The 17,253-nt window shown below is 37.4% G+C and overlaps 1 protein-coding gene across 1 annotated transcript in view; it reads right to left on the minus strand.

Moving 5' to 3' along the window:
* LOC110951635 (non-muscle caldesmon-like) overlaps positions 1 to 5,760 on the minus strand; it is a 53,034-nt gene extending 47,274 nt beyond the window's left edge. Inside the window, exon 1 of the mRNA XM_051944898.1 lies at positions 5,414 to 5,760. Coding sequence (XP_051800858.1) covers positions 5,414 to 5,760 — 347 coding nt within the window. The remainder of the gene's footprint in view (positions 1 to 5,413) is intronic.
* Positions 5,761 to 17,253: the final 11,493 nt, after the last annotated feature.

Raw genomic sequence — 17,253 nt, forward strand, 5'->3', positions numbered from 1 at the left:
GTAGCACAAAGAGACACAAAATGACCACAAAATAACACAAAAGGGCCACAAGGACACAAAATGCCAAAAAAAAAAGACCAGAAGTGGCACAAAAAACTTAAATTGATCACAGAGGTACAAAAAAACAACCACAAACAGACACAAATTTACCACCAAGGGACACAACGGCCATAAAAGGAGCATAACCCAGCTGACTAAGGGCAAAGGTAGGGGACACCTGGACAGGTCACCAGTCTGTCACAGGGCTACATATACAGACAAACAATCACATTCACACCTGCAGACCATTTAGAGTTACCGCTTAACCTCAGCATGTTGTTGGATTGTGGGAGGAAACCAGAGTACACAGAGAGAACCCACACTGCAGGGAGAACATGCAAACTCCATGCAGAAAGATCCCAGGCTCCCTAACCGGGACGCGAACCAGGGATCTTCTCGCTGCGAGGCAACGATACTAACCACCTCCCTTCAGTTCCAAGAAAACAAAATGTATGCTATTCAACTGGACAAACAGTGTCTTCAGCCTCTCAAAGATCACCTGTGCAGATGGCTCAGATCTGGAGTTTGTCATCTCCAACCAGAGACCTCTGGCTGGACTCTTCATTCACTTTCACTCCTCACATCAATATTCTACAGGCTAAAATCAAATCTAGACTTTGGTTCCTTTACCGAAATAAGGCCTCCTTTTTATATTCTGCCAAAAACACTCTTGTGAAGATGACCATCCTCCCCATGTTTGACTATGGTAATGTCATTTATTAAATGGCCCCTTAAAAGGCTTGATGTCCTCCATCACTCAGCCATTTGTCTTGCTACTTATGTACCTTTCTCCACCCACCATTTTGACCTTCACAAACTGGTGGCTTGGCTCTTCCTTTACACCAGGACTCAAGCACTGGCTTTTACTCATCTACAAGGCCCTATCAAGGAAGACACCTCAATACCTCTCCAACCTCCTCCACCCCTTCAATAACACCACCTGAGGTCCAGTGATCTCATAACACTCTCTATCCCCAAGGATCGCACTGTCTTTGGCTGGAATTGCTGTAGCAGTCGATTGGGATTCCCTCCAAAAATCTCTCAAACGGTCATCTCTTCCTTCACTTTACATGTTTGAGCAGAAGCTGCAGCAGATCCTAGCTGACCGCTGCGCATGCTGACTGTTTCTCACTGAACTGCTGGCATTAATTTAGGTTTTTAATCTCTATTTAAACATTTGTCCGTCCTTTGTTGTATATGTATTGTTTATTTGTTATCTTCCTTCCTGCTGGGACCTCTTGCCAGGTCATCATTGTTCAGGAGAAGTTGTTCTCAGCTGATCCTGCCTGGTAAAATAAAGAACTAAAATGTGTTTTTATTTTTTCTGTGTTCCTATTAAATGGGAAAAGCCCTCATTCACTCATCTCAGAAACATACAGTGCCTTGTGAAAGTATTCGGCCCTCTTGAACTTTTCAACCTTTCACCACATTTCAGGCTTCAAACATAAAGATATAAAATTTTAATTTTTTGTCAAGAATCAACAACAAGTGGGACACAATCGTGAAGTGGAATGAAATTTATTGGATATTTTAAACTTTAACAAATAAAAACCTGAAAAGTGGGGTGTGCAATATTATTCGGCCCCCTTGCATTAATACTTTGTAGCGCCACCTTTTGCTGCAATTACAGCTGCAAGTCGCTTGGGGGTATGTCTATCAGTTTTGCACATCCAGAGACTGAAATTCTTGCCCATTCTTCCTTGCAAAACAGCTCGAGCTCAGTGAGGTTGGATGGAGAGCGTTTGTGAACAGCAGTCTTCAGCTCTGCCCACAGATTCTCCATTGGATTCAGGTCTGGACTTTGACTTGGCCATTCTAACACCTGGATATGTTTATTTGTCAACCATTCCATTGTAGATTTGGCTTTATGTTTTGGATCATTGTCCTGTTGGAAGATAAATCTCCGTCCCAGTCTCAGGTCTTTTGCAGACTCCAACAGGTTTTCTTCCAGAATGCTCCTGTATTTGGCTCCATTCATCTTACCATCAATTTGAACCATCTTCCCTGTCCCAGCTGAAGAAAAGCAGGCCCAAACCATGAGGCTGCCACCACCATGTTTGACAGTGGGGATGGTGTGTTCAGGGTGATGAGCTGTGTTGCTTTTACGCCAAACATATCGTTTTGCATTGTGGCCAAAAAGTTGGATTTTGGTTTCATCTGACCAGAGCACCTTCTTCCACATGTTTGGTGTGTCTCCCAGGTGGCTTGTGGCAAACTTCAAACCAGACTTTTTATGGATATCTTTGAGAAATGGCTTTCTTCTTGCCACTCTTCCATAAAGGCCAGATTTGTGCAGTGTACGACTGATTGTTGTCCTATGGACAGACTCTCCCACCTCAGCTGTAGATCTCTGCAGTTCATCCAGAGTGATCATGGGCCTCTTGGCTGCATCTCTGATCAGTCTTCTCCTTGTTCCAGGTGAAAGTTTAGAGGGACGGCTGGGTCTTGGTAGATCTGCAGTGGTCTGATACTCCTTCCATTTCAATGATTGCTTGCACAGTGCTCCTTGAGATGTTTAAAGCTTGAGAAATCTTTTTGTATCCAAATCCAGCTTTAAACTTCTCCACAACAGTATCTCAGACCTGCCTGGTGTGTTCCTTGGTCTTCATGATGCTCTCTGCACTTTAAACAGAACCCTGAGACTATCACAGAGCAGGTGCATTTATACGGAGACTTGATTACACACAGGTGGATTCTATTTATCATCATCAGTCATTTAGGACAACATTGGATCATTCAGAGATCCTCACTGAACTTCTGGAGTGAGTTTGCTGCACTGAAAGTAAAGGGGCCGAATAATATTGCACACCCCACTTTTCAGTTTTTTATTTGTTAAAAAAGTATAAAATATCCAATAAATTTCATTCCACTTCACGATTGTGTCCCAATTGTTGTTGATTCTTGACAAAAAATTAAAATTTTATATCTCTATGTTTGAAGCCTGAAATGTGGCGAAAGGTTGAAAAGTTCAAGGGGGCCGAATACTTTCACAAGGCACTGTATTTTACTTCTTCTAATGTTTGTATTTATTAAAATGCACTATTAAGATTAGCTATAAGCTTTATAATGCTACATTTGCTGCTCTCAGCTCCATTTCTTATTGTCAAATTAAAATTTTCCTGCTCTAAAAAGACAATCAAAAGTGAAGATATCTACATGGATGCGCATGCACTCAGTGGCCACTTTATTAGGCAACACTTGTACAGTTTAATTGCATTTAATGCAACAGTTCTCCCATGAACTCAACTTTTTAAAAGCTTATAATGTTTACATTGTGTTGATACTTGTGTCATAGTTGTACTGGATTCACAGATGTTTCTAATATTCTGTTCCTCTCATGTAAGAACATACTTAAAAACACAAAATAGTGACTTCAACACACAGAAGTAAAACAGCAAAACAAAAATATTAATAAATGTGTATATTTGCTCCAAAAGCTGAACATTAAATGCTGTGTAACTTAGATGTTGTGGTTTTCTTTGCATGTTTGTGTTTGGGAGGTCTGGTTCACTGGTTTGTTTTGTTTTTTTACACATTTAAATCCCACATTTCGTACATTTCATTGTGTTTTCTGTCCAGGTGTGCGTGCTGGCTGCAGAGAAAATTTCCCTTTAGGGACAAACTGTCGATACAAAAACAAGTAACTGTGTTTTTCTGCTGCAGTTAACTGAGCAATTACACTTTTACTCCACTTTTACTGCAGATATAAAATCTAAATTTAGTCAAAAGTGACAGATTCTGGGCGGAGGTGAGGTGAGAAAAGCCTGCAAATACCCCCAAACACCCCCAGAAACCCCCCGTTTGTTGCACCTCATATAACACGAGAGGAAAAACTGGATTTCGTCCATCTGTGGCCATAAACTGCTTCTCTTTTGAAGCATGTAGAATATTAGCATTGCAATAAATTACCATGAGATGCTAAAAGTATCAGCTGGAGTGCTTAGCGTCAGTGTGGAGGAGGCAGAGTTCATTTAAATATTTAATAAAGTGATGAGTGCGCCGAACTGGGAGGTTTTTATGAGCAACACCAGTCTAACTGTGAAATAAAAGCAGCAAAGTGCAAAATAAAACTTTAAATATTGGAGTAAAATGCACATTATACTGGAGCATACAGTTATTACAACCATTTACCGTGAAATGATGCCTAGAATGTTTAGTTTTTGTTGACTGTAGTGCATTATATTCACAGATGTTTTTATTATTGTGCTTTTCTCTGGTAAATGAAGAGATTTAAAACAACTTTATAATAATGTAGTCAACTCAAACACCAAGAATAATGAACAAATAACTAAATATTTCCACCCTTAACTGAACATTACACAACACAAACCTGTAACTATGAAATAAATATAGTTAAGTTCAAAATAAAAGTTTATATCCTAAAGTAAAATAGTAATTATACTGATGCCCATAGTAGGACAACGTATTTATCTTCAACATCTGGTTTAGTATTGTTTAATTACTTTATTAAAGCTGCATTAAAGCTGTAATTCTGCTCCATTTCTGATATTTTATTTTAAAAATTAAAATTTTTAAAATTTAATTTTTAAAAATTTAAAAATTGTATTTAACACAGTTTTTATGACAGCTGTGCTTTAATAAGGCCTAAAATGTTCCGTTTTTGCTGACTGGATTGAATTATATTCACAGATGTTTTAAATATTCTGCTCCTCTCATGTAAATAAATACATTTAAAACACCTTTAAAATAATACAGTCGACTCCAACACCAAGAAAAATAAACAAATGATTTCACATTTGCCCCAATCAGTAAACATTACACAACACAAGTCTGCAAAATAAAAGTTTAAACACGAAAATAATATGCTAATTATACTTTAGCACAGCTGAGTGAATGTATTTCTCTTCAATATCTGGTTTATTATTGTTTAATTATTTTGCTAAAGCTGTATTAAAGCTGTAATTGTGCTCTATTTGTGATATTATCTTTTTTTAAGTATTTAAACTGTTATTGTGACAGTTTTGCCATGAAATGAGTTTTTATGATGCCTATAATGTTCAGTTTTTGCTGACTGGATTGCATTTTATTCACAAATGTTTTTAGTATTCTGAATCTTTAAAATAATGCCGTCGACTCCAACACCAATAACTTCAATGACAAACAAATGATTCAGTATTTGCCCCCAGAAGTGAACATTACACAACTCGAGTCTGTAAAATAAAAGTTTAAACACTGAAATAAAACACAAATTCTACTTTAACACAGCTGAGTGAATGGGGTTTATTATTGTTTAATTATTTTGTTAAAGCTGCACTAAAACTGTAATTCTGCTCCGTTTTTGAGTTGAGACTGCAATTTTAAAAAAAAATTTTTTAATCTTTTTTGTGTTTTTTTATGCATTAAAGCTTCTCACCTGATGAGGTTCTGCAGAAGTTGCCTGCTGGAGCTTCTCCTTCTGCTGGACTCTGACATGGTTCTGGACTGGGCTGCTCCTACTCCTGACTCTGGTGCTGGTCCTGGTTCTGGTGCTGCTCCTGCTCCTGGTCCTGGTCCTGGTTCTGGTGCTGCTCCTATTCCTGGTCCTGGTCCTGGTCCTGGTCCTGGTTCTGCAGTCCTTGCTCCAGCTGCTCTGTGTTTCTTCTGTCCCTGTTCAGCTCTCTCCTCCCTCCATGTGGTTTTCATTGAGGCGCTCTGACTCCCCCTCCTCACCCTAACGGGGGTCATGTGACTCTCCCACGGGGGAGAGTAAGATGATATCATAACGGCGGCTCGGTGACAATATTATAAGGCTGTACTCTGTGTTTTGTGAGGAGCCATGTAGAGAGTCTAACTCTGTTTATATGCAGTCGTTTTATTGATGCATTTCAACAGTGCAGCACAAATTATTCTTTCTTTTGTTGTTTCTGAATGAAAACTTTGAATATTTCCATCAAGTTCCATGAAAATGTGTTAAGTTCCACTAATTTTATCAGTCAGTCGTGACTGTTCAGTGACTCATGAGCCTAAAAAGAGTCATATTTCCTTTCACGTGTGTTAAATGTTAAAGATCAGGCTGACAAAACGTGCTGAGAACAGAAATAAATGAGTATTTATTTCTGTTCTCAGCATGTTTAACAACTGCTCTTTACCCCAGTAATGTGTCTCACTGCAATAACAGAACTGTGGGTATATTATCCTCCATGCCACACCTGTATGTAAATTCATCATGTCATAAGTGGACATATCCACCTGTAAATTTCACTATGTCATAATGTACATGTCCATATGTAGATTCATCATGATCTTTTTTATTATTGCATCTTTACTGTTTAGCCCTGTTGTACTTTTTGTAATTTTTGTGCTTTTTTTTTGCCTCATCTGTATCCGGCTACTGTAAATTGTGAATTTCTCAGGTGAGAGATCAATAAAGTTTAGCTTGTGATATCGTATTGTATCGTCCTGTCTTATATCATATCTTATTTTATCATATCTCATCTTAATCTCAATTTATCTCATCTCATTTTAACCTTATTTTATCTCATCTCATCGTATCTTTATCTTATCTCATCTTACTCTTATTTGATCTCATCTCATCTCATCTTAATCTTATTTTATCTCATCTTACTCTTATTTGATCTCATCTCATCTTATCTCATCTTAATCTTATCTAATCTTATCTTATCTCATCTCATCTTGAGTTTAATCTTATTTTATCTCAGCTCATCTGTATTTTATCTCATCCTATCTCATCTTAATCTTATCTCATTGTATTTTGATTTTAACCTCATTTTTATCTCATCTCATTTCTCTTCTCATTTATTGCCTTATCTTCTCAAAATTTTAAAATTCAATCAATTTTCAGTTACAAAAAGAAAGAATAATAATGCCATAAATAGTTTTGATGTGTCAGTTAACTTCATGTGAATAAAATGTGAATCTGCTTGGAAGAAGGGATCTGATATTTTAATTGGCTAAATCAAGGATAAGTCCAAAAAAACTTAATAACGAAAATAAAGGCGGTTGTTGTCGTGTTCTAATGAGCATAGAGCTTTCATAGTTTGATGATTATAGAAGGTGACAGACATTTTAATTTAGCTGAAATGTGCTGAAATGAGTTTTTGTTCTATAGCGCCCCGGTGGACAAACTGTTATGACCTTCTGTTGGCAGAATGGTCCAAAGAGTAGCCCCGCTACATTAAAAGTTGGTGTAAAATTCAATATTTAATCATTTACAAGCAAAAGAAAAGTCCTAAAATAGTTTGCCTCGGTGAACGAGAGACTTTTCACTCTATATTTGAGTCTAAAAAAAACCCAAATCAAAATCAAAATCCCTGCAGAGTCCTATTGGATTAAAGATACCAACAATAGAATTCAAACACTTTTCTCCCTTATTTAAAGTGCCTCGTTGATTAAACCTTAAAATCTTCTGTGGACACCGTCTCTTCCTTAAAATGGTTTTTAGATGTAACTCTGCGCTGTTGCTTATCTAGAATGTGCAGTTCTATAAAGTTCCTGTTCCCGTTCACTGCAGCTCAGCACACCAGCTCACATATTACTGCAAAATACTCTATTTAATGGGAAACTGCAGCACTGGAGTAATTTAGCGACACGTTTTTATCCTTTTTATCTTTGGTTTTTAGGCTACATTTTAATAGTATTTATTACCCCCACTCTTATGTTCTGAGTTTTATGTATTTTATCTCATTTTACCCTGCACCATACGCTCATATGATGATTCTGTTTTGTGCAATTCATTATTCTCACCGTTTATGTAAAACTGTGTGGTTGTTTTGTGCTTGTTTGGTATTTGTTGCTTATCTGCAGCTGCACCCGGCACGTTTAACCCAAGACAAATTCCCTACGAGACAATAAAGTTCATCTCATCTCACATATTTGGACCACAAACTGATTCAGAAGAAAAGTAACGACACAGAAAACCCCCGAGTTTGTTTTGCTTGAATCCTCTACAGTTTGGATCTGTGTTTTTTAGGCAGTTTCAAAGTGGAAATACCTGTGCTTGATTTTGCTCATGTGAATGAAAAATAAGCATTAAGTTTCTGTCAAATCTGCCGTGAGATTAACTTTGTAATCTGGTACGCACCAATTAATATGAAAATCTAACAGAAAAAGTGCAGATAATGATCTGAAATGAGCTCTTTGTTGTGCTGAAGTCAAACAGCAGGCTGAGAACCAATGATAGATCTGGTTACTTTCTGCAGGTTTGAATAAGAAATGTCGGCTGAGAACAGGAGCAGCTGCTGGAGGCCTCGCAGGCTGTTTGTTTACTTGTTGTTTGCTTGTTTACTCACGTTCAGACAGTAAGTTAGCCGTCTGTTTCTGCAACTTTCAGTGGAACTTTCCTGTTTGAAAACTCTCCGTCTGTCAGTCCAACTCACACAGATGTGCATTAGGTCACTCAGGCATTTCCAGCCAACGCTGATTTACTCACACACACACTCATTCAGTGTTTTTTCTCCTCCGGGAGCCTGAAACGCTCACAAACACTCCACAGGCCGGTTTCCACGGCAACACTCCCACAGCGCTCAACACAGCGTTGGATCAGCTCAGAGTGCATCTGATGGACGCCAGATTCAACACTTTCTACAGTTTTATCCTGAAGGAGGAGTTTCAGTTTGGAGTTAAAACAAAACTCACACTTCAGGTTCAATGTTCAGTCCTTTACTTCTTTAATAAGTTTATTTGCAATAAACCTTTGATCTGTTTCACAGCAGCTCACACTCTAAAACAAGAACTTTCTTTAAAAAAACAGTTAAATAACATTTTTGAGAAACATTTTCTTGTTTTTCACAGATTTTCCCTGCTTTGTTAAACTATGGATAAAAAGTAGTAAAATCACAGAAATATGATTATCACGTTTTATGTATCAACATTTTAAAAAATGAGCAAAAACAAAAACTTAAAACATAAATATTGTGCTTTTTTTTAACAAATAATAGTCGGTTCTTTTAGTGTTACCAAAAATTGCACAATTTTATACTGCATTTAAATCAACAAAAAACATAATTATTTTTAATGATATTTACCTCTATTTAAAAGAAAAATTCTGCATATTAATAGGTTAAAAAATTAATAATTTCTTTCAACAGTTATTCTTTTCCCTATTTTGTTCAACTGCATATAAAGTAAACAAATAAAATTTCAAAAAAGTCAAAATCTACATGTTAACCTTTTAAAAAAGTCAAAATTTTTAATGATGCCTACATAAAAGTAAACATTTTTACAAATAATACTTTTCTTTTAGCAGGACAATCAAATTATATCATTTTACTGAATGTAAATCAGCAAAAACTATCAGTATTTTAAAGATGTTCGTTATTTGAAAGAGAAATCATGTATATTAAGGAAGGAAAAACAGTAAAAAGAACATTTCAACTGTTAACTGACAGATTTTTGTTTTGTTTTGTGAAAATACAGATATTTAATTAAAAAATTACAGGAAAAAGTACTGATTTACATGTTGGCAGCAAAAAAACTGTAAAAAGCTCTGTGTTCTGTTTTACAAATACTAATTTATTTTATTTTTGTTGTAATTTTTGACATTAAAATTGCACTTTTTAATTCTGTATTTAAGTCTGAAAAATAAATATTGTTATTTTACAAATATTTGCTGTTTGTAATAGATTTTTTTCAACTATTATTTATAGATTTTGGAAGTTTTTAAATGTGGCAGTATTCCACATCTTTTAGTGTATTTTTTCTGACCCCCTTGCTGACAAATTTTCACATTTTTTTGAAATAGATTGCTTTTCATAGTGTAGCTTTTAATCCATTCAAACATTCCCATACTAACCAAAAACAAGCAGCACTAAGATAAAGACCGTGAAACTAAAGTTAGAATCCTTTAAACTCATTTTTCTGTAGCAGCTATTCAGTCTATATGAAGTCAGTGATTACATTTTGCTGTTTCCACACAATTTCCAAATTATTTCAGACATGAGATTCACAGCATTCAGCATCCCTGTTTTTAATTTTCAGCCTCGCTGTCGACTCCCTCACAGCTGCATTTAGTGCTAATTCAGTCCCAACACGTCCTTCTGTTCACTTTAAAAGATAAAACCTGCTGCAGCGTCAGCAGTAATCAGGGTGTTGTGCAAATCGCAGTGTGTCAGAATGGAAGTTTTCCAGACATGTTGGACTGGGTGGAGGCTTGAAGGAAACCCAGAACTCACTGGAGGGTTACATATCTCATCTGGCCTGGGAAACGCTTCAGGATCTCCAGGAGAGGAGGGAAAATGCTGCTGAGGAGAATCAACGAATCAACTGTGGATAAGTGGAAGAAAATGGATTGCAAAAGCTTTTATTGTGAAATTGTTTCACGAAACACCTCATAACTGCTACCAAAGCAGCTACAGGCTGCAGATTATCAGGGGGAAAAAAAGCCTACAAACACATTTTGTTGTATTTCTCAGCAGATTCTTGGCATTTTTGGAGTCACAGGTTTGAACCCAGAGGAGAATATTCTGGCTCTTGTAGACTTTCCAGTGCATGTTTTTTCCCTGCATTTTTTTCATGTTTAAAAACATTTCTGTTATCACAATGCAATCTAAGAGGTCTTAACCGAGGAATAATAGGGGGAAAAAAACTATGATTAAGTCTTCACACATTTTGATTCACATTTTTGCAAGTTATGTGGAATTATTTTTTGTCCTATTATTTCCTCTGAGATTGTATTGTGATCAAGGGAATATTTTTAAATTTGAAGTCTCATTTTATGTTTTTATTCTACTCTGCAGCCACTTTATATTTACATAATACTCAGGTTGTAAATAGTGTTTTAAACTTCCTGTTTGTAATGTCCGTAAGCACACAGGCTCTGGATCTGGTTCATTTTACAGCATTTCTGATACAATAAACAATAAATTAGATTTGATTTGATTTATTTGGAACTGATCTCATTTTACTTCAACATGAGTCTGATTCAGGCTTACATACATTTAAATTAACAACACAAACTGGTCTATATTGTAGATTTTCAACAAACACACAGACCGTAGTTTGATTTTTCATGTAAATTTCTTTCTGGAGCTTCAGTTCAAGCAGATGTTTCTCCTCAGTTCACCTGATGTGAACCTGCAGCTGCTTCTTTCATCCACTTTTCTTTGCTTCCATTCAGATTCTCTGGATTAACTCTGCGCTAAAGTGCTTCGCTGTGTTATTTCACTCATTTTACCGGGTTGTCGTCTCTGTTTTTAATGTCGCATCGAGTTTCACATTCACACTTCAGCTCTTTAAGAGATTAACAGACAGTCTGAGAAGTTCCGTCTGAGTCCGAGGCCTTCGGGTTTGTAGCTCGGCCATCGACTTTCAGCCTCTAACTGCGATTTAAATGCTGCCAGCTGTCCAGTAAAGACGCCGTCACGAGCAGGAAAGCAGCCGATCCAGACGGATGAGGGAATGGATTCAAGGTGAGTGACGTCAGGGAGGAGAATTCAGCAGCTAATCCAAGAAAGCAGCGACTCCAGAGTGAGTCTTTGTTTCAGTGTCGGGACTGATTGATGGGCTGATCAGTGAATTGGTCAAACTCGTCACAAGTAGAGTGTGGAAAATAAGACCTCACCAGACAGAGGGTAAAATCTTTGTAGTGACTTATGAGGTGAGACAAAAATGTCATAGTTTGATTTTACACGCTTTGCATTGACTTGAATGGGGTCATCTCTGTCTCTGCCAAAGCAGTTCATGTTCTTTGTCACTTTTCACCTCCTTCATACACCACAAAGAGAGATTTTCCACCTCCTCATTTGTTAAAAGAACAAAGAAAAAGAGGAAGAAACGGTGAGTTCATACGTCGAATCTTTAACCGACAATAACTCTTAAGAATGATGAAGCTGTGGAGCAGAAAATGTGATCTGGAAGTGAAAGATCAGAGAAAAGGCAGCAACCACAAAATGAAGTTTATTAAAGAAGATTAAAGAAAGGTCTGAACTTGAGTTGTTTTCTTCTCTGCACTAAATTACTAAACTGACTCTGGGGATAATAAAGTCAGTCTAAGTCATTTTGAACAAGAAAAGTTCAGTACTCCGCCAAGGCTGCTCAGTCGTGTCACTTCCAACAGATGAAATCGTTAATAAAGAATGGCCTTGCGGTGAGCACAGGCGTGTGTTATGCATGTGTACGTTATGTACGGATATGGAATTACATGACCTAAATATGTAGCAGGTGACAGGAATTGATGGGACTCAGAAACATCCACATAATTTCATCAGTTGTTCCTTGTATCATTTCTGACAGAAAACTCTCGATAAGTCCGCAGCGGTGGATTCGTAGTCGGATCACAATCATGTGCAGACAGCTGATGTAGTGTTCACTTGTTGTCATGGTGACAGTGATACAGAAATCTTTAACAAATCCATGGATCCAGACTATAAGCTGCAACACTGCCAAAATCTAATCAGGTGGTCCTTGTGTCATTTCTGAACTTCCCTGAGAATTTCATCCAAATCTGTTAATCTGATTTTGAGTAATGTTGCACACAGACAGACAGACGGACAGACGCCGATCATCACATAACATTGCCACGCTCCTTGGCGAAGTAATAAAAACTTCTAGAGCAATTGGAAACATCTGATTTTAGTTTTCGTGATTCATTGAGGTCATTAAAATTGACCTTAAAAGTCACACTGAAAAAAGAGAATTGTAGGATTAACTTATAATTCTTTAATTCTTTGGGTGTAAATAATAAGACTAATAGAGCTGCGTCATTGTCCTGGTATTGTATATTCAGAACATTAAATAGCTTCACTTGTGCACGTTTTCCTACAAGTCCTGTTTTTAAAAGGTACACAAAATACCATTTACACAAATATATCTGATTTCTATAGTAGATATCAGCCACATGGCCATGTTTTTAATTTAAAAAAATATTCACACTTTACATAGCCTGTGATCGAAGGCAGTTTTTGGGGCAGTTTGTTCATTTACACCAATTAAATCTGAGTGTTTCCAGCAGTAACTGATGTGTTTACAGTCCAGAAACATTTACTTCCTACTGCTCACACTAAAAAACTCCCATCAATGAGTCACAATGACGCTGTTTTTTGTTACAGAAACAGCAAATACACCAAATGTTTTGCCTTTCAGAGGGAAATGAGGAAATAGAACAATGGTTGTTTAACCTACAGGGATGCGTGACGCAAATATCATCTGGAGAAGCTCACTATTTGTCACCGCATGACCGATTAAATGGTGCCAAACTGTCAAATGGTACCCAAAGCAACCTTCTCCATCATCCACACCTTCATAATTCATCATTAACAGAGATTTATTTGGACTTTGGGGGTGATTAGATTTATATCTACGAGCCTAAACACAGCTCCAAAATTCCTACAAGTTCCAAATTCACCAGAAATCCTTTGCTGTGTTCCCCCAAACCTCAGGATTTATCACAATATAATGCACAATGATCAGCCACAACATTAAAACCACTGACAGCTGACATTGTCCCAGAACAAACGCACTCCTTCAAGCAAATGGAAATCCCAAATGCACCCCATTACATTGTGAAAACATCAAAAAATCAGGAACATCTTGAGGACAATCGAACAAGATGTTGATTTGACCTCCAAACTTCCTAGACCTCATTGTGATCAAGCACCAACAGGAACAAATTATATTCCCAGAGGCCCCACTTCACAACCCCAAAGGATCCACTGTCAAAGTCTTGGTTCAGACCCCATAGGACACCCTGAGAGCTCCTCTGGTCCAGGTTCAATGGTTCAGAGCATTTTTGACCACATAAGGGGGACCAACACAATATTAGGCAGTTGGTTTTAATGTTGTGGGTGATCGGTGGGTATTTAGCTGCCATCTCTTACAAAAAAGTGCAAAGTCTGGGCCTTTCAGAAACATCCAGCGAAGTCCCATCTGATTTTCTGTGCTCCACATGAAGCGACATACTGTGATACTTGATATTCAATATACTGATACCATGTAGTTAATGCTGTAAAATGAAGCTGAATGAACATCCACTGTCCACTTTCAAAGTCTGTACTGACACAGAAGTCATGGATTGGCTCTCAAAAAAACAGAATGCTGGTGTGACCCCTAACCTTTAAGACAACTCTGCTTTATTGAAATCTGGTGTAATTTCCATTATCGTAGCTCTGTGGGTGGTACTTGTGAAGGAAAAATGACTCTTTCCCCATTTTAAAGGTCATAATGGTCTTTAGACAGGCAGATGGTGCAGGAGATTAGATATTGTCTATTCTGACATGACTAAGCAGACTAGTTGTCTCCATATTGGTCTGTAATCTAAATCTGACCTTCTCACAACTACAATATAAACTTAAAGATCAGAGAGAATCCTCAGAACTGACGATGGCGTTGCTTGCATGTCCTGCTGCTCTATCGGTGTCACTTCTCTTGATATCAGTAAACCTAAATCATCTGAGCCTCCAGTGTGTCTCTCTAACTTTGCATCTGTGGGAATAAAGAGTCACATGATAGAGTTCATACTGGAGCAAAACGTGCAAGCTGATTTATCCACGACTCATTTTGTTTTTAGTCTGACTGAAGTGAACGCTGGAATAAGGCGCCTGGAACGGACATTTCCTAACTGCATCATCCTGGTTGTTTAGGGAAACTCTCCGTCTGACCTAATCAGCTGCGTATTCATCTGTGGACGCCGGTTTGTTTACGTGTCTGAGGCTGATTTTCTGGAAACTCAGCAGCTACATGCAATTGCAATTTGATGGCTGTATTTATTGGAACCAGAGGATCTAATTTAAATGAAGGTCGGAACTTAGGGACCAGAAAGACAACAAGACGTCATGAAAGACAAAGTCGTGCCTCTGGAGCTCCTGCGTTGGCTGTTCTGCTGCTGACTGAAGATGATATTTGTTGCTGCAAAGATTAAAACCTGCAGATGCAACGGACGTATAAAGAAATGGCTTACAAAATAGTGCCATAATTATTAGAATTAATGGCACAAATGCTGAGAAAGTTTTCCAAGAGTGTGCACGTAAGAATACCACAGGTGAATGGGCTTAAATAAGATAATAATTTATCTATAAGTCTAGATAATCATCTAGACTTCCAAAAGTTCCTGAAACAAGTGGCTCAAATTTTAGGACGAAAAAAAGTAAAAAAAAAAAAAAAAGGAGTTAGTTTAGCCACTTTGGCAGAATTCCTGCACAGCCTGGAGGCTTCATCGGTGTCAGATTTGGAAAGTCTCCATATGTCGGTGGATCAGAATGATCCCAGCTGTGGAACTATAACTAATGAATCTGCAGTTTTGATTAACTCTGTCATCCTGCAGATGCTGTTTGATCTCACCAACCTGGAAGAAAGTATCAGAAGCAACAGAAGTCAACACTCAGATCTTCATTTGGTCAGTATTAGCTAAAACAACAAATAAAAAGCTACATATCTTGTTTACCATGACCTCTACAGCACCAACCAAGCAGCAAACTTCAAAATTGAAGTGAAGTTTCAAAACTTGCAGTTCCTCTAATAGCCACTAGAGGCTGTCTTCAAAAGCGAGTCGATCTCCATAGATCTCCAGCTTAAAACGTCCAAATTTACAGCAGAAATAAACATGTTCACAGCCTGGAACAAAACACGGCTTTGAGTACTACACTTAATTTTCCCAAACATGACAACTGTGCAGGAAGTGAAATTCATTATAACTGATGGCAACTGCTGTAGCTTCAAAATAAGAAACAGAAGAGTTTGGCCATCTTTATCTGTAGTTTATGGATAACATGAAAGGTTTTCGACAGCTTCACAGATGAGGTGAATACGGAGGATGACCTAAAGCTTTTATTAGATGGCAAGTTGCTCTAGATCGAAATCCTTAATGCAGATAACAAAGTGGTTGTTGAAGACAATTAATTTTTATGGTTCCTTTCGATCAAACTTAAAACATCAATTGAAAGTTGTTTGAATGATTCATGTGAATTTTTTTTATTATTTTTTAAAACATTTTAATAAATGCCCTTGTAACTTCTTGTTTCCTTGATAATTTATAACAGAAGTACAGATTAAGAAGTTATTCATGTGATATATTAGCAAAGTGGAACGTTTTGGTTTGCAGTGTTCTGAAGATGTTTTCGCTAAAGGAACACGATGTTAAATCTATAAAACGTCACCACAATGTCCAACAGTGTATCATAACATCAACCCCTCATTCCAAATGTCTAGGGTTTTTGGTTCCTTCCCACCATTGCTCAAAGGGAATCCAAAGACAACTTTGGATTATTGGGTTTTCTGTTCTGTTTATAATCCACAAGGTCTGCATATTACTAGGAGCTGTGAGACAACATATGTTGTGAATCTGCACAATATAAATTAAATTGAAATAGAATTAAACTCAGTTTTGGGAACTTTAACACATACAAATTTAACAACCAAACATTTTTAGAACTTCTTCACTCACTTTAAGAAAGAACATTCTGGGAAGTAAATAAAAAAACTTACAACTGAAATCATTACTAGAACTTCTTTCTCAGAATGTTTATGGAACAAAAAACTCTGAGCTGGGTTAGTTATTGGAAAAGATAACAGGTTAGTTTTCTGCACAAACCTCAGCAGAGGAAGATACTTTATGAATCATTGTGCTTTCAAAATGACTTTAACTTTGCAGCAGAATCATCTTGTGTTGGGAAGTAACGATAAACATTTACTTTGGAAGACTTGTGATTTACATCGTTCCATAAATATTGCATTTCATACAGTTCTGCTTTTCATTGCCTCTTCTCAAAGACACCAAACATCCGTACACAAATTTTCAGCGGCTCTAAGATGAAACCAGTTTCACTCAGAACCTGACGGAAGGGTTTGCGAGCCTCCCTCTGCTCACTCATAACGAGCTCATGACACATCTGCGAAACATTCATGAGCGAAAGCGGCCAGATTCATTAAACACAGCGAGGGATCAGCTATAAAAGACCAGAAAAATCCAATCACAACCAACTCCAATATCCTCCATCCACCTTTAATCCGGTCCGGATCTCCTGGAGCTTGTTTTTACTGTTTCTATCCGTTTCCAGATTTAGAATCTCTGAGGTTTCAGTCCAAAGATAGCAGCTCGCTGATGTTTCTGTTGAAGCGACCACGCCTTGAACGTTTCTGGAAACATACAGATTTATAGTGTTTGAATCAGCTTCATCTCCTATGTTTCCATCACGTTTTATCTTCTCCTCATGTTCTTCATCTCATCCATCTGCTCTCAAATTCCTCAGAGCAACAACAGCTTCTTTTCTGACACCATCATCATTTTTCTTTTGTTAAATTATAGAAAAAAATTTGCATCAAACA

The sequence above is a fragment of the Acanthochromis polyacanthus genome, chromosome 2, assembly GCF_021347895.1.
Source record: "Acanthochromis polyacanthus isolate Apoly-LR-REF ecotype Palm Island chromosome 2, KAUST_Apoly_ChrSc, whole genome shotgun sequence".
Taxonomy (NCBI): domain Eukaryota; kingdom Metazoa; phylum Chordata; class Actinopteri; family Pomacentridae; genus Acanthochromis; species Acanthochromis polyacanthus.